This window comes from Leopardus geoffroyi, chromosome D1, assembly GCF_018350155.1.
Source record: "Leopardus geoffroyi isolate Oge1 chromosome D1, O.geoffroyi_Oge1_pat1.0, whole genome shotgun sequence".
NCBI lineage: Eukaryota > Metazoa > Chordata > Mammalia > Carnivora > Felidae > Leopardus > Leopardus geoffroyi.
Genome location: NC_059329.1, coordinates 115,702,304 through 115,729,132, shown reverse-complemented (window position 1 = coordinate 115,729,132; position 26,829 = coordinate 115,702,304). Strand labels below are relative to the sequence as shown.

Sequence of the window (26,829 nt, the reverse complement as noted above, 5' to 3'; positions counted from 1 at the left end):
CCTCCTGTCCAAAGGGGGGGCGCGCTAATGCTTGAAAACCTTTCGTACCAAGGGGGGAGGAAGTATGACCTAAGCCTTACCCTACCCCTTATGGCAGTGCCAACCCTAACCCTTACCTTAAGAGATGCGTGTTTCTTCAGCTGTGAAAGTGAAAAGAACCATTCGTGAAACATCACATTTAATAGTGACATCACTACTCTCTCCCTGAAGGGTGGCACTGTGCATGGGTGACCATCTCACACACCAACCAGAGGCAAAGCAGAATCCTGAACCACCTCTGGCGTCAAGTGGGGTGGGGCGCATGTTTGAACGCCCTCCATAGCCAAGGGGGGGTTCTGTGCATGTGTGAACACCTGTCCCGCCGAGGTGAGTGGGGCCAAGCGCGAACGCTCTCCCTCGCTGAAGAAGGGTTGTGCGCCTGTACAAACGGTCTACCTCACAGAGTGGAGGCTGTGGGCGGGCATACCTGAACACCCTTCCGCGGGGTGGGGGGGGAGGGCTTTGCACATGCGTGAACACCATCCTGGCGAGGGGAGCAGGGAGCATAGGTCAACGCCCTCCCTCGCCGCAGAGTTGCGGGGCACATGCGCGAAAGCACCCCCCCCCCCCCCCCCGCATAGAGAGGGGCTTGTTCGCATGCCTGAACACCCTGCCATGACAAGGGGGCATGGTGCATATGAGAACCATCTCCCTTGTGGAGAGGGCTGGGCGCCTGAGCAAACACCATCCCACAATGAGAGGGTTTGTGCACATGTGTGAACACTCTTCTTCTGTTCCTAGGGGTGGCAGTGCGCAGGCGTGAATAGCCTCCCACGATATGGGAGCGGGGTGCATAGGTCAACACCCTCCTGTGCCAAAGTGGGGTTGGGCGCACGGGTGAACACGCTCCCGTGCCAAAGGGAGACATGCTAATGCTTGGAAATCCATGCCCCAGGGGAGGAAGCTTGATCAAATCCTTACCCTACCACTGATGGTAATGTTAACCCTAAACATAACCTTAAGAGATGCATGTTCCTTCAGCTGTGAAAGTGAAAAGAACCATTTATGAAACATCACATTTAACAGTGACATCACTACGTCCTCCCTGAGGGGTGGTGCTGTGCATGGGTGACCGACTCACACGCTGACAGGGGGCCAGGCAGAAGCCTGAACGACCGCCTGTGCTAAGTGGGGCAGGGCGCATGCGTGAACGGCCTCCCTTACTGAGGTGGTGGTTCTGCGCATGCCTGAACACCCTTCCTTGCCCAGGGGAGGGGGGCACATGTGCAATATGCCTTCCCTCATTGAGGGGGGCTGTGCGCATGTGTGAACACCCGCCAGTGGGGGGGGGGGGGGGGGCTGTGCACATGCCTGTACAGCCTCCTGCGGTAGGGGGCAGGGAGCATGCATGAACGCCCTCCCTCGCTGAGGAGGCGCATTGTGCGCATGTGGAAACGCCCTACCTCGCAGAGCGGGAGTTTTGTGCATGCGTGAACACCCTTCTCCCTTTAGGGAGAGCTGTGCACATGTGTGAACAGCCCCCCCCCCCACCCCCTGTATTGGGCAGGGCCCATGAGCGAACGCCATCCCTCCCCTAGCCGGGGTTGTTCACAAGCGTGAACACACTTCCGCCATGAGGGGGGGCTGTGCACACCTATGAACACCCTCCAGCGCTGAAGGGGCGAGGTGCATAGGTCAACACCCTCCTGTGCCAAAGTGGGGATGGGGCACATGCTTGAACCATCTCCCTTGCGGAGGGATGCATGGCGCATGCGTGAATGCCCTCCCTCATGGAGGGGTTGTTGTGCGCATGCGTGAATTCGTCCCTCACTGACTAGGTAGGGGCTGTGCGCATGCGTGAACACGCTCCTGCACAGAGGGGGTCAGGGCAGATGGGTGAATATTCTCCCAGGCTGACGTGTCAAGGCACCAGGTCAACACCTTCCCATGCCAAAGGGGGGGGGGGGGGGGGGGAGTGGTGCACATAGGTGAATGCCCTACTGCCAGGAGGGGGGGCCTTACAACGCGAGAACAAACTCCCACGCTAGTGGGGCAGGGTGCGTGCACAAACGCCCTCCATCGCCAAGGAGGGTTGTGCGTGAGAATACCCTTCCACCCCAAGGGAGGGCTGTGCGCACCCATGAACACCCTCACGTGCCAAGCGGGGCAGGGAGCATGAGTGAAACACCTCTGGTGCAGAGAGGGGGAGCGAGCATGACCTAACCCTTACCCTAAACCCCAAATGTAATGCTTACCCTAACCCTTACCTTAAGTGACGCCTGCTTCTTCAGCAGTGAAGTGAAAGTGAAAAGAATCATTGATGAAATGTCACATTTAATAGTGGCAACACTACTCCCTCTCGGAGGGGTGGCGCTGTTCATGGGTGACACCCTCTCTTGCCGAGGGGGTAAGGAGCATGTGTGAACCACCTCCCATGCGGAGGGAGACAGGGCACATGTGCCAATGCCCTCCCTCACCTTGGGGTGGGGGGTTGTGCAAGTGTGCGAATGCGTGAACGCACTTCCAGGTGGAAGGGGATGGGGCGCATGTGTGAACACTGTCCCACGCTGAAGGGGGCGGGGCACATGCGCGAATATTCTCCCGCTCCGAGGGGCGGTGCTATTGCGTGAATACACTCTGGTGATGAGGGGTGTGGAAGCCTGACCTAACCCTTACCCTAACTGTTAATGGTAAGGCTAACCCTAACCCTTACCTTAAGAGTTGTCTGCTACTTCAGCTGTGAAAGTGAAAAGAACCATTCATGAAACGTCACATTTAATAGTGGTATCACTATTCCCTAATTGAAGGGTGGCGCTCAGCATGGGTGACCTCCTCCCATACCAAGGGGGGCTGTGCACATGCGTAAAACCCTCCCATGCCGAGGTGGGCAAGACACATGCATGAATCATCTCCCGGGCAGAGGTGGGGTGTGCCCATGAGTGAACACCCTCCCTCACCAAGGGGTGGTGGTGCACATGTGCGAACAATCTGTCCCGAAGGGAGGATCTATGCATGCGTGAAAGTCCTACCCAGCAGAAGTGGAGCGGAGCACATGCTTCAGTATTTTACCACTGTGCGGGGCGGCGGGGCAAAGGGGTGAACACTCTCCCATGCTGAGGATAGTGGGGTAATGCATGAAACCTTCCCACGCTGAGGGCGGGGGGGAGCAAGCAGGACCTAACCCTTATCTTAACCCCTAACTGTAATGCAAACCCTACCCCTGACCTTAAGAGATGCATGCTTCTTCAGCTGTGAAAGTGAAAACAGCCATGAAACGACAGATTTAATAGTGGCATCACTACTCCCTTGCTGAGTGGTGGCGCTGTGCACAGGTGACCCCCTCCAGCGCCTCAGGGGGGCAGGGCACATGCGTGAACCACCTCCCACGCCGGGGGGGGGGGGGGTGGGTTCATGCACATACCTGAACACCCTCCGGAGCCAAGGAGGGCAGAGCGCATAGGCAAATGCCCTCCCTCGCCTAGGGTTGTGGTGCCCATGGGTAAACACCCTTGCACACCAGAGGGGTGCAGGCGCATACGTCAACACCCACCCCCCACTGAAGGGGGCTGGGTCGTATTGGTGAACACCCTCCCGAGATGAGGGGGTCGTGGCGCATGTGTGAACACCCTCCCACTCCAAGGAAGGGTGCAGGCATGGCCTATCCCTTACCCTAACCATGAACGACAATCCTAACCATAACCCTTACCTTAAGAGATGCCTGCTTCTTCAGCTGTGAAAGTGAAAAGAGCCATTCATAAAACGACACATTAAATAGTGGCATCACTACTCCCCCCTGGGGTGGGGGTGGGGGGGCGGGGTGCATGCCTGAACACCCTTCCACAACGAGGGTGGCGGGGGTCAGGTGTGACCTTCCTCCCTTGCCAAACAGGGGGAGCAAGCATGACCTAACCCTTACCCTAACCCTCAGGGTAATCCAAACCCTAACCCTCATCATAAGAGATGCTGCTTCTTCAGCCGTGAAAGTGAAAAGACCCATTCATGAAACATCAGATTTAATAGTGGCATCACTACTCCTTCACTGAGGGGGGCTCAGCACATGGATGACCCCCTCCCATGCTGAGGGGTGGCAAGGTGCATGAGTGCCTCCCTCCCGCACCTAAGGGGGGATGTAAGTGTGACCTAACCTTTACCCTAACCCCTAACTCTAACTCTAATCCTAACCCTAACCCTAACTGTAACATATGACTGCTTCTTCAGCTCTGACAGTGATGAAAGCTATTCAGGAAATGTCAGATTTAGCAGTGGCATCGCTATTCCCTTGCCGATGGGGGAGTGCTAGCATGACACCCGTCCATCGCCGATGAGGGGTTCGAGCATTACACCCCTGCATCGCCAAGTAGGTGGATCAGGCTGTCCTGGAAGGGCAAAAAATATGATTCGCATACTGTAGGTGGTTGTTAGGGCTGTGGCGATGAGTGTTCATAGTAGGGCTCAGGCACTGGTATATGATCTTAAGATCTGAATACCAACAATAGACAACCAACTCCTAAGTTACGACTGGGTGAATTTCACAATAGAAGCAATAATGCTAGTATGTGCAACAAGAAGTATTTGTCCTTGCATAAGCTTCTATCAGAGCAGATAACCATGGATAGTTAACAATAAGATAAAAATAAACTAACTGTAAAGTCAATATCAAACCATTGTTGACCCAACACAGATAGGCAATCAGGGAAAGATGAAAAGAAGTAAAAGGAACTCAGCAAACACAAACCCCACCTGTTTACCAATCAAATCACCTCTAGCGTTTCTAGTTTAGAGGCCCTGCCTGCCTGCCCAGGTACATTCGTGAAACGGCCATGGTATCCTGACCGTGCAAAGGTAGCATAATCACTTGTTCCCTAAATAGTGACTCATATGAATGGCCACATGAGGGTTTTACTGTCTCTTCCAATCAGTGAAATGGACCTTCCCGTGAATAGGACAAGACCCTATGGAACTTTAATTCACTGGCCTAAAGAGACTACATCAATACAACCAATAGGGACAACACATCTCCCCATGGGCCAACAATTTAGGTTGCGGTGACCTCAGAGAATAATATCCCCTCCAAGGGATTAGATGTACACTTACCAACCAAAAGTACAACCTCACTTATTGATCCAAAATACTTGGCCAACACCGTAGGTTCGATACTTGTACCCTGCCAGAGTTTCCTTTTGCGGGTGGGTGGTTGTTGTCTCCACATTCGGTGCAGAGTTATGAAACAGTGGTGGTGGTGGTGTTTTCTCCTCTTCCATAAAGAGTTCCAAGGCAACCATTTGTGGGAGCCAAGTGGTAGCTGGGCTGCTCCTGAATCCCTCTCTGCTTCGGGTACCCTGTTGGGCGTCGTAGCAGCGGCCTAGTGCAAATATGAAAGAAGATGTCAGAAGACACTCAGGTAACCAAAGATGTGAATGAAGAGCCTCCTGAAATACCATCAGAAGACTATGGGACAGTGCTACCATCCATAGTTACAGTCCAGTTTCCGGGAGCATGTGGGATGCGCTAGAGGAATGCAGTTGTTACAGTGGATGAGAGGTGTCCGGCTGGTAGAAGAAATGCTGCGCATCCCAGAGGCTGGCTGGAGAAATGTCGTATATGTCGTCAGTTATGCCAAAGACAACAAAAGAACAATGGATGAGACAGACGCCTGCTTCTTCAAGAATGAAAGTGAAAAGAGCCATCCAGGAAATATCGGATTGAAAATGCTTTTAGGTGCATTAATTTTTGAAAGAGACAAAGAACACAAGTGGGGCATAGGCAGAGAGAGAGACAGACAGTATCTGAAGCAGGCTCCAGATTCACAGCCACCAGCACAGAGGCCACCCAGGCCTCAAACCAGAAACCAAGAGACCATGACCCGAGACGAAGTGGGAGGCTTAACCCAATGAGCCACCCAGGCGCCAAGACAACATCTGAATTAAAAGGAATATCACTGCTACATCGTGGATAAAGGGGTGCAGATGGGACACATTCAAGAAGCCCTCCCGCACCAAGGGGGAATTGCGACCATGACATAAACCTTACACTGACACCTAGTATTAATCCTAACCATAACCTTTACCTTCAGCTGTGAGAGTGAAAAGAGACATTCATGAAACATCAGATTTAATACTGGCATCACTAATGCCAATCTAAGCAGTGGCGAGGTACATGGGTAATACCGTTGCATGCAGAGGGCGAGGAGGGTCGCATGGGAGAACGCACCCAATGCACCAAAAGGGATGGGGCAGTATGTGAAATCCTACCATACCGAGAGAGGGCGGGATGACGCTGTGAAACAATCCAGAGCAAAGCTGAAATGGGGCGACGCAAGAACAACTTCCAGTGAAGAGAGACTGGGGCCATAGCATGAACGCAACCCCTTGAAGGAGGGTGGTTTCCACAAATGAACACCTCCGGCTCAAAGTGAGCGAGCAAGCATGACCCACTCCTTGCCCTAGCCCTAGCACTAACACTAACATAAATCCCAACACCTAAACCTAACACCTAACCCTAAACATAACCCTAACGCTAAACCATGCCCCTACCCTTCCCCCTAAACCTAACCCTACCTAACTAACAGTAAAGGTAAACATACCTGAAATAACCCAAACCTTAACCCTAACCCTCTAACCATAACCATATAACTCTAACGCGAAAACTCTAACCCTAACGCTCGAACTCTACCCACTAAACCTAAAACTATAAACATAAACCTAACCATAACCATAACCGTAACATTCCAACACTAACCCTACCACAAGCCCCTATTCCAAACTCCTAACCCCTAACCCTAACCCTAACCCAAGACCTAGAACTAACCTTAACCGTAAACCTAAAGCAAACCCTAACACTAACGCTAACACATAACCTTAACCCTAGACCTCTAACCATAACCCTAACTCTCAAATCCAAACCTTAACCTAACCCTAAACCTAACCCAAGCCCAAACCTAATGCCTAAACCTAACTCTAACTCCAAACCCTAACCCCTAACCATAACCCTAAACCCAACCCTAATGCATAAACCTAACTCTAACCCCTAACGCTAACCCTTAACACCAACCCTAACCATAACCCTAACCCCTAACACCAAACCGAAACCCAAACCCTAATGCTCACAACACACAGGAATGGGGTTGCTTCAGCACTGGTGAAGTCCCTGGACCGAACATTAACCCTAGTTAAGGATCTCTCTGGAAAGGGACCCAATTCCTATCTCTAAGAACACCACAAACAAAGAGCCCGAAGCGGTGCAGGATTACTCGGCGTGGAACATGGAACATCATCATGACATTTCCAATGCCCGCATGGAGCTTCACCAGGGGGCTCCTGAGGCCCAACTGAAGATGGGACACACACGGGCCCTGGCACACAAAGACTAAGCCTGAACAGCCCACCCAATGAGGCCTACACTCAATTCTCCGGGAAGACCACTACCTTGCTGGAGTTTCAACGCTTGGAGCTTCCTGGGACTTAACCCTAAACTTAACCATGACACTCAGCATACCGCTCAACCTAAACCTCACCCCAACTCTAAACCTAAACCTACACCTGACCCACACCAGCGCATGGACCCTCATTCAGCCCTCCAGGGTGATTACGGCACTGGTGTCGCTTTGGCCTTGGCAATGTCCCTGGAATGAAACTTAACCTTGAAAGATTTCTCCCAATGGGGACCCAATACCTAAGTGTGAGGACACGACGGACTTGGGGCCCAGAGGCAGAGGAGGATTAGTCGGCATGGAAATTGGACATCACCATGTCATTACCAAAGACAAGAAGGAGCTTCACAGGGGATTTGATGAGGCCTGAGGAGTGGCCCTGAAACCCAAACTCAGCCTGACTGGGACACTCACAAGCCCCCTCCACTCAGCCCTGTGGGGAGACCATCGCCCTACTAGGGGTATAGTGCCAGGAGCCTCCTGACTCCAAACCCTAATCTTAACAGTGACGCTCAATATACACCTGAACCTAAACCTCACTTCATCTTTAACCTTCACCCGGCACCTGACACACACCTTGTTGTGGCATCAGTGCCTGGAGCCTCCTGGGACCTCACCGTACCCCTAAATAAACCCTAACCATAACCCTCAACCTAAACCTTCCCTATTTCTGATCCTAACCCTACAATTGACCCACACCCTCGCATGGGTGTTCAATTCACCCCTCGAGGGAAATCACGAAACTGGAGTTGCTTCGGCCCTGATGACTTCCCCAGACCGAACCCTAACCCTAGCTAGGGCTCTCTCCCCATGGGGACCCAATTTCAAAGTCTGACAACAATACACACACGGGCTCGAGAATCAGTGCAAAAAAATCAGCATGGAACGTGGAACATCACCATATCATTTCCAAGGCCCGGATGCAGCTGCCCAAGAGGATTCCTGAGGCCTACCTGACCAGTGGCCCATAGAGTTGTGTGACCTTGGAACCTAAACTCTAAGACTGACCGGGACCCTCCCTCTTGCACTGTGTGTTCAGTGCCTGGAGCCTCCTGGGACCTAACCCTAACCCTAACCCTAACCATAACCCTATCCCTAACCCTAATCCTAACCCCTAACCTTAACTTTAACCCTAACTCATAACACCTAACCCTAACCCTAACCCTAACCCTTGCTTCTTCAACCCTCAAGTCTCACAAGCATCTCTTATAGGACAATAACAAAGCCTGTCAATCGAGCTGCATCCTGACAAAGAGGTCCACTCTCCTCCAGTTCATCCTTCAAGAGAATAGGTCACTTGTGTTGGTTCAGGCTTGGAAATGGGTAGATTCCATGCATCCTCAACTGCCCGCTCCTGAGACCAGTCTTCTCCTGAACTTTTCTCTGTACAGATTCCCTGGGTAAATAGTTGTGTGGGAGATGCGTGCACAGTACACACTGATCAGCCAGCCTGGTGCATCCAGGACCCAACAAGTCAGTGGAGTTCAGACTGCCCCCACCAAAGTGTATAACCATTTGAAAGGAGGCCGTGAACCCCCCAAAATCATTTCACAGTGGCAGATTTAAACTGGCATCAGTCAGCCCACATCTGAACTGACCGCATGCTGGGGATGCTGACTTCCACAGCAATCGGTGCTCCCAGCTGTTTTATCAGAGGAAACCCCAGCAAGTTCGTGGAGTCTGATGCTGGCAAGGCAGTGCACCTTTCTCCAGCTCTGTCTTCAGGGGAAATGTGTGCATTTGAGTAGGATAAGTCTTGGAATCAGGCAGATGTCTGGTGCCCCCAAATAATCAGCTCCTTGGGACAGGCATGGCCTGTCCCTACAGCTACCCTGTTGCAGCTCCCTGGACCCGCCCAGCTTGCACACTACACACCCCCTCGGCCTGCAGAGGGCAGCCTGTGCCCTACAAGTCTGTGCAACCAGGGCTAGTCTGCTTTGCCTTCTGGGTGGAGGCATACAACCCCAAAAATCTTTCTCAGGCAGCAACTTTATTTTTTATTTATCTATTTATTTTTTAATATAATTTACTGTCAAATTGATTAACATACAGTGTGTAAAATGTGCTCTTTGTTTTGGAAGTAGATCTCCATGATTCATCACATACAATACCCAGTGCTCATCCCAACAAGTGCCCTCCCCAATGCCCATCACCCACTTTCCCGTCTCCCCACACCCCATCAACCCTCAGTTTGTTCTCTGTATTTAAGAGCCTCTTATAGTTTGCCTCCCTCCCTCTCTGTTTGTAAGTAATTTTTCCCCTTCCCCTCCCCCATGGTCTTCTGTTAAGTTTCTCAAGATCCACATATGAGTGAAAACATATGATAGCTGTCTTTCTCTGACTGACTTATTTCACTCAGCATAATACCTTCCAGTTCCATCCACGTTGATACAAATGGCATGATTTCATTCTTTCTCATTGTCAGGCAGCAACTTTAGACCTAGAGCAGTCAGATCCAATTTGGACTGGCTGCCTGAAGGGGTCCCTGGCAGATATAGCATCCAAGGACCCCAGGTCTGTCTTCTTGAAGACCGCCCAGATAATCACCCTAAGACATCACCACACCCTAAACCCTGATCCTGACCCTGGCTCTTAGAGAATTTGGTGTTGTCTATGTTTTGAGATTTTGGCTGTTCTAACAGGTGTGTAGGGGCATCTCATATTGTTTTAATTTGCATGTTCTTAATGACATATGATGTTGAACTTCTCTTCATCTGCCATCTGTACATCTTCTTTGATGGCATGCCCATTTAGATTTTTTGCCCAATTTTTAACCAGGTTGTTTTCTTACTGTGGAGTTTTAAGAATTCTTTGTATATTTTAGATAACAATTCTTTATCAGATATATCTCTCTGTAAATATTTTCTCCCAGTCTATGATTTGTCTCTGTATTCTCTTAAACTAATTATCTTTTTATTCAAGTCTATTTTTTAATTTCTACTTTAACACCAACTTAGGAAAGCACAATCCACTGAGATTTCCACTGCCAAGAATAGGTGCCGCTTTTCTGAATGGGACAGGAAGAGTGAATCGCATGATGACAGTTAAAGCGATCCCAAAGATACAAAGGCGGAGTTCGTGTTCTTTGAGTTTGGGAGAACAGTCTCTTGTTTACTTGGTCCCATGTTCATTAACAGCAAAAGGGTGAAACTGCAGTGTGCTACTTGTGGTGACAGACTAGCTGCTGAGGCAATGAGACTACCGGCACTGGAGCCACAGTCACAGGTAAAACATAAGGAAATTGGTTCCAAACCAAATTCCTTGAGAGGGAGAGTATTAAGTTGAGAAGCTGGCAGCACCAGATTTTTAATGTTTCACATACATAAACCAGTACTTTTCAGGTTCTTGACAAAGTGGTACCTTGGTACCAAGTTACCAAACAAGTATACATGAAGGCTGACATGTTCATGGAAAACTGCATCACAGGCTTGAAGCACCAAAGTCATAGCTTGAAAATATTGGGTGTGTCTGTGGCATAGAAAGAGCTTGGGCACAACTTTCCAAAGACACCACTTCTCAGCACATCAAGGAGCTGGTTAGTGAAATAGAAGTTCAGTGATAGAAGTCAGAATAAATGAAACTACCAAAAGATTTTCCATCATGACCTGATGGACTGTTATGGATGACACAATGCACGTGTCATTTGAATACGATGATGATGCAAAATGAGAAATTTGTTTATAGCTTCATTGCCGACAAAACTGTTAGCTCTGAACCAATTTGAACCATGCACAGCAACATTGCCAACAGGTGTAGTTTGGAGACTGAGCTTTGTGTGGCGAGTCCTGACGGCACAGCTGCAGTGAGAAAAATGGTCTGGAGCAGCTGCCTGGAATGATGAACTTGCACCAGGATCTTAGTCAAAGCCCTGCCTTCTTTCATGACAATGTCTTGCCTGAAAAACACCCGACCCAAGCAGTGTGCTTAAAGAGGCAGTAAAATTGTGACTTCCCTAACAACTGACACATTAAATTCAAGATTATTCTCTTTATTCTGTACAAAATGGAAGCTCATCATAAGCAACTGGTGATACATTTTTAGATAGGGTAGTTATCAAGGGGAGGGGCCCAGCTGAGAATGCTTGACGAGGATGAGCTCCTAGTGTTTCGGCAAGAAATGAAGGATTGTGGCCCCAGCTCATTAACATCATGAATCAGACAGTCTGACTCCCTGATTTATCTAATACCCTCAATATTTAAAGACATTAATATTTCCGTGCAAGAACAGAATGCCATGCATTTTCATTAAGACACATAAGGTCAGAGAGCACGCATAAATGTTAAAAAACCAGAAGAACAGGGGTGCCTGGGTGGCTCAGTTGGTTAAGCGCCTGACTTTGGCTCAGGTCATGAACTCACGGTCTGTGAGTTCGAGCCTCACGTCCGGCTCTATGCTGACAGCTCAGAGCCTGGAGCCTGCTTCGGATTCTGTGTCTCCCTCTCTCTCTCTGTCCCTCCCCCGCTCGTGCTCTGTCTCAGAAATAAATAAACACTAATAAAATAAAATAAAAATAAAAAACCAGAAGAATAGAGGCTCATGCAGATTGTGATAATGAATTCCATTATTAACAAGTATTATTTTGGCATTTGCACATCTGTGAAAACTGTAACCAAACACCTTATGAACCAATAAGATGTGGAGTTTTTTGATTGAACATTTTAAATATAATTTTCCGTCAAATAAAGACACTGCTGCAATGAGGATGTTAATGGATGCTGAACCTATTTGCCCCCAATTGTTAGCCAAACCCAACCAGAAAACGGAAGCTGGGAGCCTCCTGGGGCACCGAACCAGAATCGGCAGAGCAGCGAGAGTCTGAAGGGCCCAGGGGAGGCCTCCATCACCAGTGTCAAGAGGAGGCACTTGTGTTTTGCTGTATTTTGCTTGAAATCGGGTGATGTTAGAGCATAATAAATGCTGACGTGCATGACGTGATAGAGATAAAACCCTGATTTGTAGAGAGAGGGGCAGTAAGTCCTCCATTGGGGAGGCCTTTGTTGCATTGCCATTGGTGTGTGAAGACAGGTCCTTGCATACGACATGAAGACACACAGATATATGCCTGCAAAGAAAGGCAGACGTAGATGCAGTGTCGGGACTGTGTGTCGTTTCTCTTCTGATTTCTTCAGTTTCTCAGTGAGATACAAGTCAAGGCCCAGAAGGTAAGATGAGAGGGGCGGTGTGATAAGCAGCCATCTCAAAGGATGTGAGGACACCCACCCTGGAGACCTAGAAGCCATGGGCAGCACCAAGGACCCACCCAAGGTGAAGTCTTGACAAGAGGTTGGCTGAGTTGGTAGGTGGAAGGAGAGAGGTGGAGTCACCCAGCACTAGGGGGAGGGGAGAGAGGGGAGGGAGCACAGCTGCAAGCAAGGGAGGGGTGCGGTATAATGGCGGTGCCGCGAATCCAGGGCATGGAAGTGTGTGTGCACTGTGATGGTCAGCCAGGCTGGGCACCAGAGGCAGCAAGCTGAGGAACAGAGGACGTAGTCAGAGGGAGGGCCCTTGAACTAGAAATGGAGGAACATAGCCATGGGTGTTGTGGAGGCCAGGGAATGAGCTCGGCAGTGGCTGACTGAAGGAAGGAAAGGTGAGGTGGCCAGGAGAAGGGGGTTAGAACCTAGGTGGATTAGGTATGTGCAAGCAAAGTCACCACGATCGGTAATGAGCAAGACTGACTCTACTGCTCAAGTCCTCATCAACTGTGAGATGGTTGGAGGTTCTGTCGCCGACGCTGCCCAGGAAAGGCTGCAGGGCAACTGCTGACAGCTTGTGCTTCCAGGGGCTGGGGTTTGTGGAAGAAGAAAAGCCACGATCCAAATGCAGCCAGAGGGGTACCCAGTCCACCTCCAGCAGGACAACACTCTGGAGAGGTGGGAGGAAAATGGAGAAGAAGAGGAATTAAAGCTGGGTGGACTGGTCTCCATTAGAGCCCAGCCTGACGGTCAGAATCATCTGGAGGGATTCAGAACAACAGAAGCCCAGGTGGTACCCCCGGGGACACTGCTTCTGAGCTACGTCAAAGTCCAGGGCTGGCACTTTTAAACATCCACCCAGGTGACCCAATAGGCAGCCAGAGACCAGTGAGTGAAGGATGGTGATGGGCACAGCCCAGCGCAGGGAATAGAGCTGGTCACATGGTAACAACTTCGTACGGGACAGATGGGAGCTCTGAGTAAGAGTATTGTGGAATCACTATGTTGTACTCCTGAAAGTAATGTCACATTGTGTGTCCACTAGGCTGCCAAGTGGCCATCCCAGAAGCCACGACCCCTGGGGCCTTTGGGGACCGGGGCTCCACATTGCCTTGAGTGCAGTCCCACTGATGCAGCCACATTGTTTTGTTACAGGTGATCTCAGTGCACATTATTTGTCCTGTATTTTTGGAATTATGTGTATGAACAGGTTAGACCATCTCTGGATTTTGTTGTGTGCCAGCAAAGAGAATTGCAGTCACCTGCGTGGCTGAGAAGCTGTGTTCAGGAGGACACAGGACAAGGGTCTGGTGTCTGTGACAGACTCAGGACCAGGTGGAGGTGAGTGAGGGACAGGGCGACAAAGTCACCATGGTAATCAAGCCTCCCCCACACCTCCCTCCAAAGTCTGAATGAGGAGCGCCCAGGGCTGGCCAGGGGCTAAACCCCTGAGGAGTCCTCATGGGCACCCTGAGGGTGAGCATGCCAGTCCAGCAGGATGCCATCAGTCACCACCAGGTGGCAGCAGGGGACAGGAGAGAGGGGCCAGGCCCCACACAGGAATAGCTAGCTGCTCCTGGGCCCGTTTGGTTGGCCACCCAGGTGTCTCAGCCTCCTATCTCCATTCTAACATAGAACCATCTCCCCCAAATCCTACACTTCCCGGGGCTCACCTGCCATAGAAGGAAAATATGTTTCGGGTGACCCTTCCTCGCTTCCTGCCGTGTTGGGATAATCCCACCAGTCCCCAGGCGTGGCCTGACTCCTCTCGCCTCAGTCCCTCTGAGGTGACCTCCACCCCCTGGACCCTGCTATCCACTCGGGCCTCCTGCAGCCCTGGGCCCATCTCCCACTACCCAGACTCTCAGGCCCAGGAAGTCCCCTACCCCTGCCCCAGTGGCATGTTGAGGCATGTTGAGCAGAGCAGGGATTCCCAGCCAAAAAGAAAGGCTTGAGCCCAACCCCAGAACCGGTCACCCTCAGCCGCAAGCCAGGCATGGCCGGAGGCCCGTGATGCCCCAGTCCCCACTGTTCTTCCTCAGCGACCTCACATCTGACTTTCTCCCACGTCCACTCAACTCAACCACAAGCCGACTGCCCCTCACACAGCACCCCAAGCCTGTTGCTCCTTGACACCCATGGGGGCCCAGGGTGAGGACACACCCCTGGCTGTCCAACTTGTGCTCTCACTGCCAAGGTCTTGACGGGCAGGTTGGGCCCGCCCCCAGGCCAGGTGCCGCCTGTGGGGCATAAAGCCTGCAGAGGCAGCTCCTGAGGGAGCTCTGCTATCTGCCATGAAGGGGAGCAGCACCCTCCTGCTGGTGGCCCTCACCCTGCTCTGCTCCTGCGGTGAGTCTGTGTGCTTCCAGCAGGGCCCATGTGTGGGGGGCAGACAGGAACCTGGGGGGCTAAAGCCCAGGCACTAGGCCCCTCACAAGGATGGGCGGCGGCCTTCCTAGGTGCCCGACCGGCCTCCATCACAGAACACAGATGTGGGCAGATGCCCCCGATGCTCCCGCCAACCCCAGTCCCCACCCAGCCCAGCTCCAACCTCTGCCCCAGCCCTAGCATCGCCAAGCCCAATGTCACCAACCCAGCCCAGCCTGACCCCAACCCTCCAAGCCCCAGGTCAGCCAACCTCACTCAGAGGGTGAATTCCAGCCACATTAGGGTCTTGCCAGGGACCCCCAGTAATGCCTTCCCTAGTAATGCCAGGGAACCCCAGAGTGGGAGACACTGCCGAGGCTAGGGGTGACAGGAGGGGTCTGTGGCCAGGTAGAGTTAGGGGGTATTGTGGAGTAAGACCTGGGGGAGGTGAGGCAGGGTGACCATGGGGCACACCTGGGGCAAGAGAGGTGGGCATTGATGCAGAAGGTCTGGACGCCGCCGAGGCTGGAGTGCTGGGAGGTCTGGGCTGGGCTGGAATGGCATTCTCTTGTGCTGGTGTCGCCTTGCCCCCACCTCACAGGGCTAGCCATCGGGGATGACAGCAGTGACTTCTTCATGGACTTCCTGCAAACGCTGCTGGTGGGGTCCCCAGAGGAGCTATATGAGGGACCTCTTGGCAAGTACGATGTCAATGCAGATGCCAAGGCAGCACTGACGGAGCTCAAGTCCTGTATCGATGGCCTACAGCCTGTGCACAAGGCGGAGCTGGTCAAGCTGCTGGTACCAAGGCTGGGGCGGGGGCGGGGGGGGGGGTCACCCCATTCCCTGAAGGCCTGCAGCCCCCGCAGGACACATAGCCCTGCCCCACTAGCCCTCCACCAAATGCTATGACTCCTGATTATCACCCCAATACAGCCACCACCCCCACAGACACCTTGACCTGCCTCAGTCAGCAGAAGTGGACATCCCAGACCTCACTCCCCCGGAGCAGCCTCAGCCTCCCCTAAGAGCACATACATGCATACGGCACACCCACACACAAGTATGCACCACTTCCGCCGTTGCTAGGAGGGGACTGGCCGAAGTGTGCCAGAGCCTACGGTCCTCCAGGGGCTGGCCTGGGCCTACCCGCCCAACAGGACGGGGCTTTCTAGTTATCGATCACCAGGTATGGGACCCCCAGCCCTCTTGGCCCACACCTGTCTGCCTTCCAGGTGCAAGTGCTGGGCAGTCAAGATGATGCATAGTGGACCCCAGTCATGTCTCCAAGCAGCCACAGGACCAGCTACACAAGCAGCAATGGCCACACTGCCCCATCACCACTTCTCCGCGTGTAAATTTATCATAAAACTGTTCAATCAATAAAGCCTCCTGCAGCTCTGGCTCTGGCTCCTGTCTCCCCCCACAGTCAGGGACACAACCACATGGATATGCGGATTCACAGACACAGGGTCACATCCGCAGAGCGTGCCCGTAGAAGTAGCCCCACACAGAGGGCAGACCCACCAGACCCCCATGTAGGCAGACGGAGCAAGACGGACAGGCAGGGGAGTGGACGCAGGAAGGGCTACAGAGGCAGCCGCGGGGTGCAGGACCAGTGCGTCAGAGGAGGCAGGGCAAAGAGCCCCAGGCCGACGATGTGGCTAGAACTGGGAGGTCAGGCTGGGGGCGTTCTGCGTCTGAAGACTGTCATTCCCAGACAATAAATATCCCAAATATACACCTGGCACAGGTCCAGGGGTTGAAAGCATTCCCCCTAAAGTCACCCAAGAAAGAGTCTGTCTGGAAGACGTGCAGACCCGAGCCCTATCCCCACGAGGAACCTTGACAAAGTGGAGAAGAAAGTGCACCTGGTCTTGAGGACACCCGTGGTCGAGGGGTGGGCATGGCCAGCAGTGGCACAGGAGGGAGAGCAGGGTCTGGAAAGGTTCCACAGAAGGGCAGCAGCTCAGCGCCACCCCCCAAACTCCACAACCAGCGCTGACCCTACCCTCACCCAGGATCCCAACTGCTGGAGCCTTCTTGTGCCTCAGTTTCCCCAGATCAGTGGTCTTCACTGGAAGCAAGGCTGACTAGGTTCATCTCTGCCCCTCACAACCTTTGCTCTCTGGCCACTCCAGCTCTGGGTCCTGTGGCCTCACCCTCCAGTACAGAACCTCACTGTCCCTTTTCCCACCCTCCAAGCCTCTGCCCTACCCACCATAGTGAGGAGCAGAGCCAAGTCCTGACCTGAGCCATGCCTGGTGAGGGTGGGGGTCCCCTGGGCAGAGGCCATTGTCTTCATCATACAGAGAGTGATCTAGAACCTGCTGTCCCACAGAGCTGCATTCTAGAGCTCAGGGGCCAGGATCTCTCCCCACCCCCACCCAATTCTCCAAGCCCCCTGGGAAGAGGAGAGAGAGGGAAAGGCCTTCCTTTCCATGCCCCTTTTTTGGGAACTGCCTGGCATCGAGGCCGGTGCGACGGGACGACCTCCAAGGAGGCCCGGTCCATAGGTTGCTCTGAGTGCAGCTCCTGGACTGAAGAGGTAAGGGCCCCGCTGGAGCGGCCCTCTCCCTGCCCCACAGCACAGCCTCAGCCAAGAAGTTTTCCACCTTTGCCCGCCACTCCCTGCCCCGTGGCGCCCAGCATCCCCTGAATGGGAGGAACCTACCCAGAGCCCCTGCAGAGCCAGGGAAGGGTGGTCAGGGAGGCTGGAGGAGACAGCCCTTCCCAGCTTGTGCATGAGGGTCTAATGCTCCTCCTCTTGGAGGCTGGTGAGGGCAGAGCAAGCCCACTGCTCCAGGCACAACCTCTGTGTAGACCCCAGCTCAAGACCTTACTGAGGAGGCTGTGGCCTGCAGTTCTGCCCACCGGTGGGGACAAGACAGGGATAGGGTGGGGAGTTGGGACTTCCCAGCACCTGGCCACCCTTCCATCCATGGACAGAGCCAGCCATGGCAGAGGAAGTATGGGTGGGCACCTGGAGGCCCCATCGCCCCCGGGGGCCCATCATGGCCCTCTACAGCAGCCCAGGACCCAAGTACTTGATTCCACCCACCACGGGTAAGAGCCTGGGAGGCTGGGATGGGACTGGGGTAGGGGCAGAAGCCAGCTCTGAGGTGGGCTTGGGATGGGCCTGGAGAGGGTCTGGAGAGGGTCTGGGAGGGCATGGGGCGGGTCTGGGGAGGTTCTGGGAGGGTCAGGGAGGTCTGACGAGGGTCTGGGGAGGGCACGGGTGGGCCTGGGGTGGGTCTGGGGAGGGTCTAGGGAAAGTTTGAGGTGGGCCTAAGGAGGGTCTGAGTGGGGGCAGGGGGTGGGCCTGGAGAGGCGCAGAGCAGGGAGGGCACTGGGAAGGCTGGGGGCTCATCCCTGACTCCCAGCCCATCAACCCCTCTGGGGTCAATAGGGTGGGGAGAAGGATGGCATCTTACTCCGGGCTGCTCAGAACCCCTGCCCCACAGGCTTTGTGAAGCACACACCCACCAAGCTGCGTGCACCAGCCTACAGTTTCCGTGGGGCCCCCATGCTCCTGGCAGAGAACTGCTCCCCAGGGCCCCGCTACAGCGTGAACCCCAAGATACTGAGGACTGGCAAGGACCTTGGCCCTGCCTACTCCATCCTGGGGCGCTACTGTACCAAGACCATCATGACCCCTGGCCCCGGTAAGTAAGCCTGGCCCAGCCGCAGACCTGCCCAACCCTGCTGGTGGCCACTGCACGTCCTGTCCAGGTGAAGGTGTGAAGGAGCACAGGCATCCTGGCTCTCCTGTCCCCTCTTTTTCCCCTCGAGGGACACCATCAGGCCCAAAGCAGCTTCGGAGACCCTCAAGCCCAGTTCTAACTTGGGCTTTTCTTGCCCTACGTCCCCACACCAGGCCCACACCAGACTCTGCCCTTCCCCCTCCAAAGCTGCACCTGTCCCGCCCTCTCCTGCAACTCCGGGATACCCCTAACCAATCTCGGTCACCATCCCCTCCCAGCACACCCTCCGCTCTTCTCCCGAGCCAGGTGACTACTTTCCAGAGAAATCGGCCAAGCACGTGTTTGACTCAGCACCCAGCCACTCCATTTCTGCCCGAACCAAGACCTTCCGAGTGGACAGCACCCCAGGTGTGCACCAGCCCTGATAGCCAACATCCAAGCAGGGTGGGGACCCGGGGGGTGGGGGAGATGAGACACGGTAACTTGATGGCTGCACTCCTAGAAGTGGCAAACTTTAGGAAAGGAGCTGAGACTCTGCATGCGGGATTCTGTCCAACCTGAGACTCACTGCCTGTGCGCCCCACAGGCCCTGCCGCCTACATGCTGCCTGTGGTCATGGGGCCCCACACCGTTGGCAAGGCGTCCCAACCCTCCTTCTCCATCAAAGGCCGCAGCAAGCTGGGCACCTTCAGTGACGACCTTCACAAGGCAAGGGTCCCCCCCCCCACCCCGCCCCAGGGCACAGCACTGTTCATCCCCCAGAGACAGTCCATCTGGCCCTTCCTCCCCAGAACCCAGTCCCATCAGAGTGAAACCTATCAGCTCTTCACCCTCCGGTGTCTGCCACATGCATGGCACCGCCCTGTCCCCTGCACCCCCAGGTTACATTCCTGGGGTGAGGAAGGGCAGACAATGGACAAGGACGGAGATAGCAACAGTGCCAGGGGAGTGGAGCAAGGAAGGGATTTATGGAGTGCTGCAGGGAGGGTGGGAGCAGCCTTCGATAAGGTGGCATGCAGGAAAATAAGGAGAGGAGTAAAATGTGAGATATTTGGGGGAGGAGGGTTCCAGCTGTAGAAACAGCCAGTGCAAAGGCCCTGAGGTGGCCATGTGTTCAGGAGGTTGAGGAGCCTGGGGAGACTTCCAAAGTGGTTTCACAGCACTGCTGACCCCGCCAGTCCAGCCCACGGCCATCAAATCCCACAGGACAGAATCCCAGCTGCAAAGGGGCCTCTCCTGCACACACCAAAGGGACAAGCCTGGGACTGACACACTGAGGTGTCATCGCCTTGGTGAGGCTTCAGTAGAGGAGTAATGTCCCACACAGAGAAGGTCATCCCACAGTGTGACTGTTGTCTGGAGACAGAAGGGACCCCTGGACACACAGACACACAGTGACTCAAGGCTTGAAACGCACTGTCCGATGCTGGCCGCCTACCCTTTGGGGTCACGTGCCCTGGCAGGCCAAGCCTGTCTGAGCCTCTTTCACCTTCCAGACCCCAGGTCCTGCAGCCTACCGCCAGACGGATGTGCAGGTGACGAAGTTCAAGGCTCCACAATACACCATGGCAGCCCGGGTGGAGCCCCCAGGAGACAAGACCCTCAAGCCAGGACCAGGAGCCCACAGCCCTGAGAAGGTCCAGGAAGAGCAGGGCCCAGAGGGGTGGCGTGAGGGGTGGGGAGTTACAGTGAGGAGGGAGTGGGGATGGTGACATGGCCCAGAGAGCATAGGGATGGTCACAACCCAGTGGGGGGGAGAAGGGGCACCACTCAGAGGGGGTGATGGGGCACAGCCTGGGAAGCCGGGAACACAGGCCAACCTGTGTGGTTGAGTTGTTGGGGGATACATCTCGGGGGTGTGAAGTCAGCAGGGGCACAGCCCGGTTGCAGGGGGAGGCACAGGCCAGAGTAGTTGGGGAGCAAGCCCAGAGTGGGTGTGGGGGGGAAGGGCCTGTGAGCCTGTGGGGGGCACAGTGTCCATGCATCCCTAGAATGCTAGGCTTTCCTGACATACCATTTCCCCAGCTGGCAGGTCCTGCCTCCCTAGACACCAGTGACAGTTAGTGTGCAGAACACTCACCAAACCCAGTAGTGTGGCTTTGGCGCTGGTCACCTTGGCCCAGGGCTCAGGAAGGACAGTGAAGCCACTGTCAGCAGCTCTAGCCCCAGGGAGGGCAGAACCTGTCAGGCAGGGGCAGGGGTGCCAGAGCCTCTCACAGCCTCTCCTCCCCAGGTGACAGTGACCAAGCCCTGCGCCCCCATCGTCACCTTCGGCATCAAACATTCTGACTACATGATGCCCCTCGTGGTGGATGTGGAATAGCCCTGGCCCCCACCGCACCCCATCACCCACAGCCTCTGCACATCATGTTCCCACATCTGGGCCGTGGGCTAGGGTCGCCTCCTCCCCAAGCTGGGCTGTGGCCAGCCTGGCCCTGTAGGGCAGAGCATAACTGTTTGGACAGTTGTGACCAGTTATTTTTTCTACGCTGCTTTCCCATTTGCTAATCTCGTTTCCTGCTGTGCCCACATGTTTAATAAACCACAGATCCCATTAGTAATGGGTTTGTCTTGGCAGTAGAATCAAGCTTTTTCAGAAAGCCGCCCCTCCCCCCCCAACATAGGCTGTTGGGTCCTACCCTGGCTTCCAGGGCTTGGGGTCTGAGCAGAGAGGAGGGCTTGGGACCCTCGGGCGCCCACCCTCCTAATTCTGCCTCGGGCCCTTCACCTCGCATTTCGTCGTACGCTCCAGGGATGGTCACACAAGCACCTATCCCCTCCTATGTGGTCTTCTGCCTGCATGACTCCCTGTCACCCATGAGATCTGGGTCCCCACCTTGAATCTGGACTAGGGCCTGTGACCACCCTGAATACAGTGACATTGTGACTCCTGACGCCAGGCCATGACATAGAGAGGAAACAGCTTCTGCCTGTGTATCCCCCTCGCTTCGCTCACTTCACACCATGGTGTGCCCCCAACACGTGGTGTAGCCACATCAACATCCAGGCAGCCAGCACAGCTGGACCGCAAGCTCACACCAGCATCAACCAGCGGGGATGTGAGCAAGCCTTCAGGCGACAGCAGCCCTGGCCTCGGGTCTCCCAGCTGAAGCCTTAATGTTCTAGGCAGAGAGCTGTCCCCACCATGCGGGTCTCAAATTCCAACCACAGTGATCCAAAGGCAAAAATTACTGTAAGTGACTCAGTTTTAAGGTGATCTGTTATGCAGCAAAGGCAACACAGGAAGCACAAGAGGACAAGGACCAGGAAGGGGGTATCCGAGTGAGGCCCAAAACAGGCATTTCTAGAGGCTGCCTGGAGTCTAAGGCCAGGCCTTGAGGAATGGAGTCTGGATTTCACCTTGACCTTGGGGAGGTCGCGGAGGACCTCAAGATGGGTGGTCCTGCCTGCTGTCCCCGTGAGCCTGCCAGCCATAGCCACACAGGGCACAATATGGCTGCTGACCCTGGCCCAGCAGGAACCACGTCAGGTTCGGTGTTCTGAGCACCTCACATTTATTCGTCTAACCCTTGGGAGTAATACTATCATCACCCTATCTGAGTTACAGAAACTTGGCAGAGAAAGTGGTAAGCCTGTGACCACCTGCCTAGGGCGGCGGGGGCCAAGTGAGGAGGGAGGGAGGGTGCAGGGACAAGGCAGAACCAGAGAGGGAAGAAGTGGGGTCTGGACCAGCAGTGTCCATGGCCTGTCTGTGGACCGAGTCAGTTCCAGATGAAACTCTCAAGCACCCAAAGAAATGAGGACACCAAAGACAGTGTTTACTTCACCATGAAACTGTTTATTCCAAATTTTTATTGGTAAATGCCTTGTCCTTGAATTGAGGGATAGAGCCTGGCAGCTACCTTGGCACAGACTGGGTCCCCGGGTCCTTCTTGGGTTACTAGTCTCAGGCACCAACATCAGCAAACCCCGCCTATGCGCAAAAGTAGGTGCTGAGTGCACAAGGCTGAGCAGGAAGAGGGTGAAGCCTCTGACAGGTTGGCAGAATTGCCAGGCCCCCCTCACGGAATCCATCCCAATGCAACGAGAATGAGAGACCAAAAGGTCAATCAGAAAGGAACTAAAACCCAGACCCCAAAATAGCTGGAAGCAGAGATGGAAACTTTAGGAGAGAACGTTACAGCTGGAGGTCTCAGGGAGACAGCAGAAAACACTCAGCAAGACCACCCAAGTGCAGAACGGAAACTAGCCTGCCATGGCAGGACGAGCAGGCACAGCTCGCTTAGTGTGGTGTGGCTCCCACAATGGAGCATGTTCTCAGAAAGTGAAGTCAGCACCACAAACCCAGGCAGATGGGGGATGCAGGGTGAGGGTGTGTCTGCAATGCCCTCAGCAGCTGCTAGCACAGTGGCCAGTGGGCACGCCCCCCGTGGCAAGATTTAAGGTGAGATGAGCAGAGGACTAAGTCAAAGCCATAGAGTGTGGCGACTGGGAAGGGAGGCAGGACCACGGGAGCCTGAGAATGCCAGGGAGTAAGGGGAAACAGTGAAGTCCCAGAGACACGGAGGCATGTAAGCCGACCTCACTGGATGAGAAACTAGCATCTGGAGGAGCAGAGGCAGTCAGAACAGAACGTTCAGAAGTAGGAAGGTGGGATCCTCCTCCTCCAGGAGGCTGAGAGGGCCAGCAGGTACAATGGAATGACCATATGAGGATACGGGCCAATCCTGCTGGAAGGGGAGGCAGGCATCAGTGCCACAGGGGCAGTGCCCAGGGCTGGAGACCAGAGCAAGGTAGGGCCAAGAGAGTTGACGTGTGGTCAATGTGTGTGACCCGGGCAAGGAGGTGGACAGGGTGCCAACAGTCTTCAAGGAGTAAGGGGAGTAACTGGGATGACAGAAGACGGGGAAGGACACAGAGCCAATGAATCGTTTCTTACATGTATTTGTGCACAAGCAAGGGTGCCGGCACCTCACCACATCTCACCAGCGGGTGAGATGCCGCTGGTCCAGCTGGGCCTGTGGTTCGGTTTGTGTGAGGGGCTGGCCAAGTGGGCCGTGAGGGCCCAGGGAACAAACGGTGGGTGGGCATGGAGGGCAGTCTGCAGAGGGATGCGAGAATAACTAAGCGTCCCCACAGTAAGGTGGTACTCACTGTCAAAGGGCCTCGCTTGGTGGATGGGAAGCTGCCTGCTGACACTCCAGAAGCGACCCATAGGTCCTACGAAGAGAGTCCTTGTAGGGAAGCCTCCTGTCCTGACCCACAGAAGGTGCCCCCCTCAACACACACACTGCCTGACTCTGAAATGCCAGACAGAACTGCTTCTAAAGGTCTGGTCTCGCGGAAATACACCTTTGGTGTTGCGTAGCTCTCGAATCCTGAGAAAATGGGGAGTTTCTTCTCCTGGATACAAGACTGTGAGATCCAGAAGGACTGGGAGGGCCCAGGGCCTCCAGCCAAGGTTGCAGTCCACTCCTTCATCCACGACCCCTTGCCCTTTCCCGAGGGTCCAGAGGGCAGGCAAGGCCTCAGGGCGGAACCCTCAACAGTGATCTACCCATGCCCAGCAGCCCTAGCCAAGAGTATCTGCCATCTCTGAGTAGAAATGGTGCTCAAAGTTCACAGCCACACCCCCTTCCTGTGTCAGCTCCAGGCACCTCAGATCTCAGATGTGGCCTGACCCAGAGACAAGGATGGGACAGAGCCTTAAAACGCCAAAGCCCCAAGGAACAGGGGAAGGCTGCTAGCCACAGGTAGCCATGTCCAGGATTCCCAGCTGCTCAGGTCAGACCTGCTCTGCCAGAGCCTCTAACACCCGGAATAGTACAGAGAGCTGGGCCTTGGTTTCTCCAAGGGAAAGAGACCCTCACACACATGGGACCGGCCAACATGAGCTGACGGGGTCAGAGGAAGCCACGAACTCCCAGTCACACAGGAAAAAGATTCCCAAGCCACGAGCATCGTTTCAAAGGAGTATTTTGTACGTAGGTCTTCTGGAGCCCAGGACACCAGGCAGGGGGAGACCCTGGTTGCCCCGGGCACTCACAGAAGCCAGTTCCTAGTGGCTCATGTCCTTGCCCTTGACAGGAGATACGAGAGGATGAAGAAGGCCACGATCAGGCCTGCGGCCATACCACATAGAAGCTTCCGGTTGTCTCGCCCAGACCTCGCCATTGTGGAAAAGCGCTTCACACTCCCTGTGAGCAGGCCTGTCATGCTTGTGAAATCCGAGTCCTGAGGGAGGAATCCCAGCACAGTCACACAGGGGGGGCATCTCCACGACCGACACGCAGGTGCTGCAGGCACGCTGGGAGCCTGCACAGCAGGCGGTGTGGGGCAGAGCTGACCGCGATGCCCGCGCACACTGCAGACCCTTACCATGCTGTCCAGGTACCGGTTCTGGTCTTCTGCGTCCCTATCGATGTCCAGGGCCAGCTGGTCAGGACACAGAGGGGGCAAGGTCAGGCCAGAGAAGGGACACTGGATGGCGCCTGACCCCCCGTAAGACCAGCAGACCCTGCCAACGACTCTGCCAGACACGGTACCACCAGCAGAGGTCAGGATTCAGGTGTCACCTGGACCTCACACGGATGAATGCTGCCATGGAGGAGACGAGGAAGATGGGAACTACGTGAAACCCTTCCCAGCCTCTACCCTCCCTCTGGTCCCCACTCCAGGGTGCTAGGTGGAGGTGAAGGGATGACCACCACTGACCGATTTGAGCCTGGTGACCTTGGAAGCCAAGTTGTCGGCCATCCGCTTATTCTCCCGGTCTAGAATCTCCTCCACAGCGGCGGGGTTCTGAGCTGCGAGAAGGGAGAGTCTGAGGGGGAGCATCCACCTGTGAGCACTGCCCTTGACCCCTGCACGTCAGCCCTTTGTGGCCTCCGGGCTCTCACTCCAATCCCACCCAGCCATGCTGGAAGTCTCAGAGGACTGAGCTCACATCTGTTGAGCGGGCCCAACCCTAACCCGGGATCCAGTGCATGGACGTCACATATGACGGGCTGTGTAAAGGATAGTGCGTGTGAGCACCTGTCCTGTAAACATATCTAGGCACCCCAAAGGGGTACAGTCCTACTAGCACTTTCTGATATTGTCACAGAACCTGCACGATCCCTCCACAGATGGCATCATAAGGATACATAGGATAGTTATTTCTGGCAGGAAGAGCACCCAGGAGGGAAGCAGAAAGGCCCTGGCAGGGATGGCCCATGAACTGGGTTCTGAAGAGACGACAAGTGACCAAAGAGGAAACAAATTCGCAAAGCTCCCAACACCCAAAAGTGGGGGCTGAGGTCGATCCTGAGTGCAGGCCCTAGGTCTGCTCACCTCTACACCCCACACCTTACAGGACGCCCTGACCCATGACTAGTGATGCTGAATTTGTCACATCAGGTGGGTGGGAACCATCTCCCCCCAAGTTCGGAGTGCAATTTTGCGGCGGCCAGGATGCCTTAATATGCCACCGAGGCACAGCCTTAGGAATCACTGATGAATACAAACCCCCCAAAAAAGGCTGTTAACGTCCTGCCAACCACTTCATGTTCGTTAACCCCTTAACAGTTACAAGAGCCCAGCGACACAGGCCATCAGCATCCCAATCCCAGATGAGAACAGGGACTTCCCCGAGGGCAAACGGGCCAGCCTAGGCCACCCCACCACGCAAAAGCCTCCTCTCCCACGCCAGCTTCCGGGACCTGTGGCCCGTGGCCCGCCAGAGGCCCCAGGCAGAACGACCTCGCAGGGTCAGGAGCACCTGCAGGGCCCCAGAGACCCCTCGCCCCGCGCGCAGCCTGGCTCCGCCCGCCGGCAGTTCTCCCCGCCGCGGCCACTCAGCGGGGCAGGGGCGGGCGGAGGCGGCTCCAGCGGGCAGCCGCATCGTCCACGGCCGGCCGCGCCGCCATCCGGCTCGCTCCCCCGCGCTCACCCCGCGCCCAGTCAGCCATCGCTCCCGGCCCCGGCCGGGGTCTCCGTCAACGGCACGGCCCCAACCTCCGCGGACGTGGCGCAGCAGCGGGAAGGGCCCTGCGGCCCTGCCCCTTCCGCCCGGGCACGCCGACTTCCGGCCGAGGTCCGGCCGCCGGGGTGACGTGATGGGAGCCGAACCCGCCTGAGGTCTGTTCCGCCGCCGGACAAGGGGAGGGGACGGGCCGTCGGCTCTGGGGACGGCTTGCTGGTTGGTGCTTTCCCC

At 54.9% G+C, this 26,829-nt stretch overlaps 3 protein-coding genes and 1 long non-coding RNA gene across 5 annotated transcripts; 2 read left to right on the top strand and 2 right to left on the bottom strand.

The window, feature by feature from the left end:
* Positions 1-10,684: 10,684 nt before the first annotated feature.
* On the bottom strand, positions 10,685-17,246 carry LOC123602182. The gene is made up of 2 exons (XR_006714411.1): positions 17,192-17,246; positions 10,685-11,303 (listed from the first exon to the last, which is right to left on the bottom strand). It is a non-coding gene; the product is annotated as an uncharacterized LOC123602182 (long non-coding RNA).
* On the top strand, positions 11,832-17,180 carry SCGB1C1 (secretoglobin family 1C member 1). Its single transcript, XM_045486542.1, has 2 exons — positions 11,832-14,952; positions 15,572-17,180. The coding sequence occupies exons 1-2, from the start codon at positions 14,898-14,900 to the stop codon at positions 15,880-15,882; spliced, it is 366 nt and encodes a 121-aa protein (XP_045342498.1). The 5' UTR covers positions 11,832-14,897; the 3' UTR covers positions 15,883-17,180.
* A 140-nt stretch (positions 17,247-17,386) lies between the features above and the next one.
* On the top strand, positions 17,387-21,248 carry ODF3 (outer dense fiber of sperm tails 3). Its single transcript, XM_045486539.1, has 7 exons — positions 17,387-17,518; positions 17,920-18,036; positions 18,435-18,635; positions 18,981-19,082; positions 19,261-19,382; positions 20,171-20,311; positions 20,908-21,248. Exons 2-7 carry the CDS (start codon positions 17,928-17,930, stop codon positions 20,995-20,997), a joined length of 765 nt encoding a protein of 254 aa, XP_045342495.1. The 5' UTR covers positions 17,387-17,518; positions 17,920-17,927; the 3' UTR covers positions 20,998-21,248.
* A 1,204-nt stretch (positions 21,249-22,452) lies between these two features.
* On the bottom strand, positions 22,453-26,745 carry BET1L (Bet1 golgi vesicular membrane trafficking protein like). Of its 2 annotated transcripts, XM_045486541.1 has the most exons (5): positions 26,566-26,708; positions 25,350-25,441; positions 25,014-25,070; positions 24,770-24,869; positions 22,453-24,316 (listed from the first exon to the last, which is right to left on the bottom strand). In XM_045486541.1, the coding sequence occupies exons 1-5, from the start codon at positions 26,582-26,584 to the stop codon at positions 24,294-24,296; spliced, it is 291 nt and encodes a 96-aa protein (XP_045342497.1). In that variant the 5' UTR covers positions 26,585-26,708; the 3' UTR covers positions 22,453-24,293. The 2 variants fall into 2 exon arrangements, with proteins under 2 accessions (XP_045342497.1, XP_045342496.1); XM_045486540.1 differs by having other exon boundaries at positions 22,453-24,869; positions 26,566-26,745.
* Between the last annotated feature and the right edge of the window lie 84 nt (positions 26,746-26,829).